The sequence below is a fragment of the Fistularia commersonii genome, chromosome 8, assembly GCF_037954325.1.
Source record: "Fistularia commersonii isolate RoL2024-O1a breed Wild chromosome 8, RoL_Fcom_v1.0, whole genome shotgun sequence".
NCBI lineage: Eukaryota > Metazoa > Chordata > Actinopteri > Syngnathiformes > Fistulariidae > Fistularia > Fistularia commersonii.
Window position 1 is genome coordinate 406,588 of NC_141291.1, and position 1,591 is coordinate 408,178.

At 64.2% G+C, this 1,591-nt stretch overlaps 1 protein-coding gene across 1 annotated transcript; it reads left to right on the forward strand.

Moving 5' to 3' along the window:
* Window positions 1-210: 210 nt before the first annotated feature.
* mc4r (melanocortin 4 receptor) lies at window positions 211-1,238 on the forward strand. Its single transcript, XM_086150296.1, has one exon. The coding sequence runs from the start codon at window positions 211-213 to the stop codon at window positions 1,177-1,179; it is 969 nt and encodes a 322-aa protein (XP_086006422.1). The 3' UTR covers window positions 1,180-1,238.
* Window positions 1,239-1,591: the final 353 nt, after the last annotated feature.

Genomic DNA, 1,591 nt, shown 5'->3' on the forward strand with positions numbered 1-1,591 from the left:
GCCTGCATCTCCTCACGCATCTCCGGTGGAACTCGCCACTCTCCTCCTCGCCGACATGCCGAGAGAGCGGAGGGGATCGGCGGCGCCGCGCGAGTGAAGTCCGGCCCGCCGAGGGGGAACGAAGGATTCTCTCTCTTCTTCATCAAAGTTTGCGCTCCGGACGCCGGCGCTCGATCGGGACGTCGGATGTTCTGATCGGACGGAGGGAGCATGAACGCCACGCGGGAGGACGGACCCGTCCGCAACCGCAGCGCCGCCTCGGCCGCGCTCGGGGACGACTTCTCCTCCGAGGGCGACCCGTCGGCGGGATGCTACGAGCAGCTGCCGGTCTCCACCGAGGTGTTCCTCACCCTGGGCGTCGTCAGCCTGCTGGAGAACATCCTGGTGGTGGCCGCCATCGTCAAGAACAGGAACCTGCACTCGCCCATGTACTTCTTCATCTGCAGCCTGGCCGTGGCCGACATGCTGGTCAGCGTGTCCAACGCCTCGGAGACCGTGGTCATCGCGCTGATCAACGGGGGGAACCTCACCGTCCCCGTGGCGCTGATCAAGGGCATGGACAACGTCTTCGACTCCATGATCTGCAGCTCCCTGCTGGCGTCCATCTGCAGCCTGCTGGCCATCGCCGTCGACCGCTACATCACCATCTTCTACGCGCTGCGGTACCACAACATCGTCACCCTGCGGCGCGCCTCGCTGGTCATCGGCTTCATCTGGACGTGCTGCACCGTCTCCGGCGTCCTCTTCATCGTCTACTCGGAGAGCACCACCGTGCTCATCTGCCTCATCACCGTGTTCTTCACCATGCTGGTGCTCATGGCGTCGCTCTACGTGCACATGTTCCTGCTGGCGCGGCTGCACATGAAGCGGATCGCCGCCATCCCGGGCCACGCGCCCACCCAGCAGCGCGCCAACATGAAGGGCGCCATCACCCTCACCATCCTCCTGGGCGTGTTCGTGGTCTGCTGGGCGCCCTTCTTCCTCCACCTCATCCTGATGATCACCTGCCCCAGGAACCCCTACTGCGCCTGCTTCATGTCCCACTTCAACATGTACCTCATCCTCATCATGTGCAACTCCGTCATAGACCCCATCATCTACGCCTTCCGCAGCCAGGAGATGAGGAAGACCTTCAAGGAGATTTTCTGCTGCTCGCAGATGTTCTTGTGCTGCGTCTGAGCCTCCTCCGCCCCCGAGCCGACCTCCGACCCCGACTCGTCCGGGAGGACGTCGCGTTCCCGCCCGGCTCTTATCCGGAGAGCCCGGTTGGACGGGCGCAGCAAGTTCCGGGAAGCAGCAAGATCCGGGAAGATCCCCCGTGCCGCGGACGCTACGGTCCTCCTCCTCCCCGCGTCTCCGTGCCGCCGCTTCTAAAGACCACAATGATTGTATTTCATGCGCTCCCACGGCCGCCGGCGTCCGGGAGATTACCATTGTTAATCTGAAGGTCGGCGCCGCGGGCACAGAGCCCGGCCGGCTGGCGATTAAATATCGTTTTAGGGACATTAACATTTGACCCGCCGCCGCCGTACGACCGGCGGGTGGAGGGCCGCCGGTCGCGAACTCGGCGAGGAGGTCCGTCCCTCGGAGC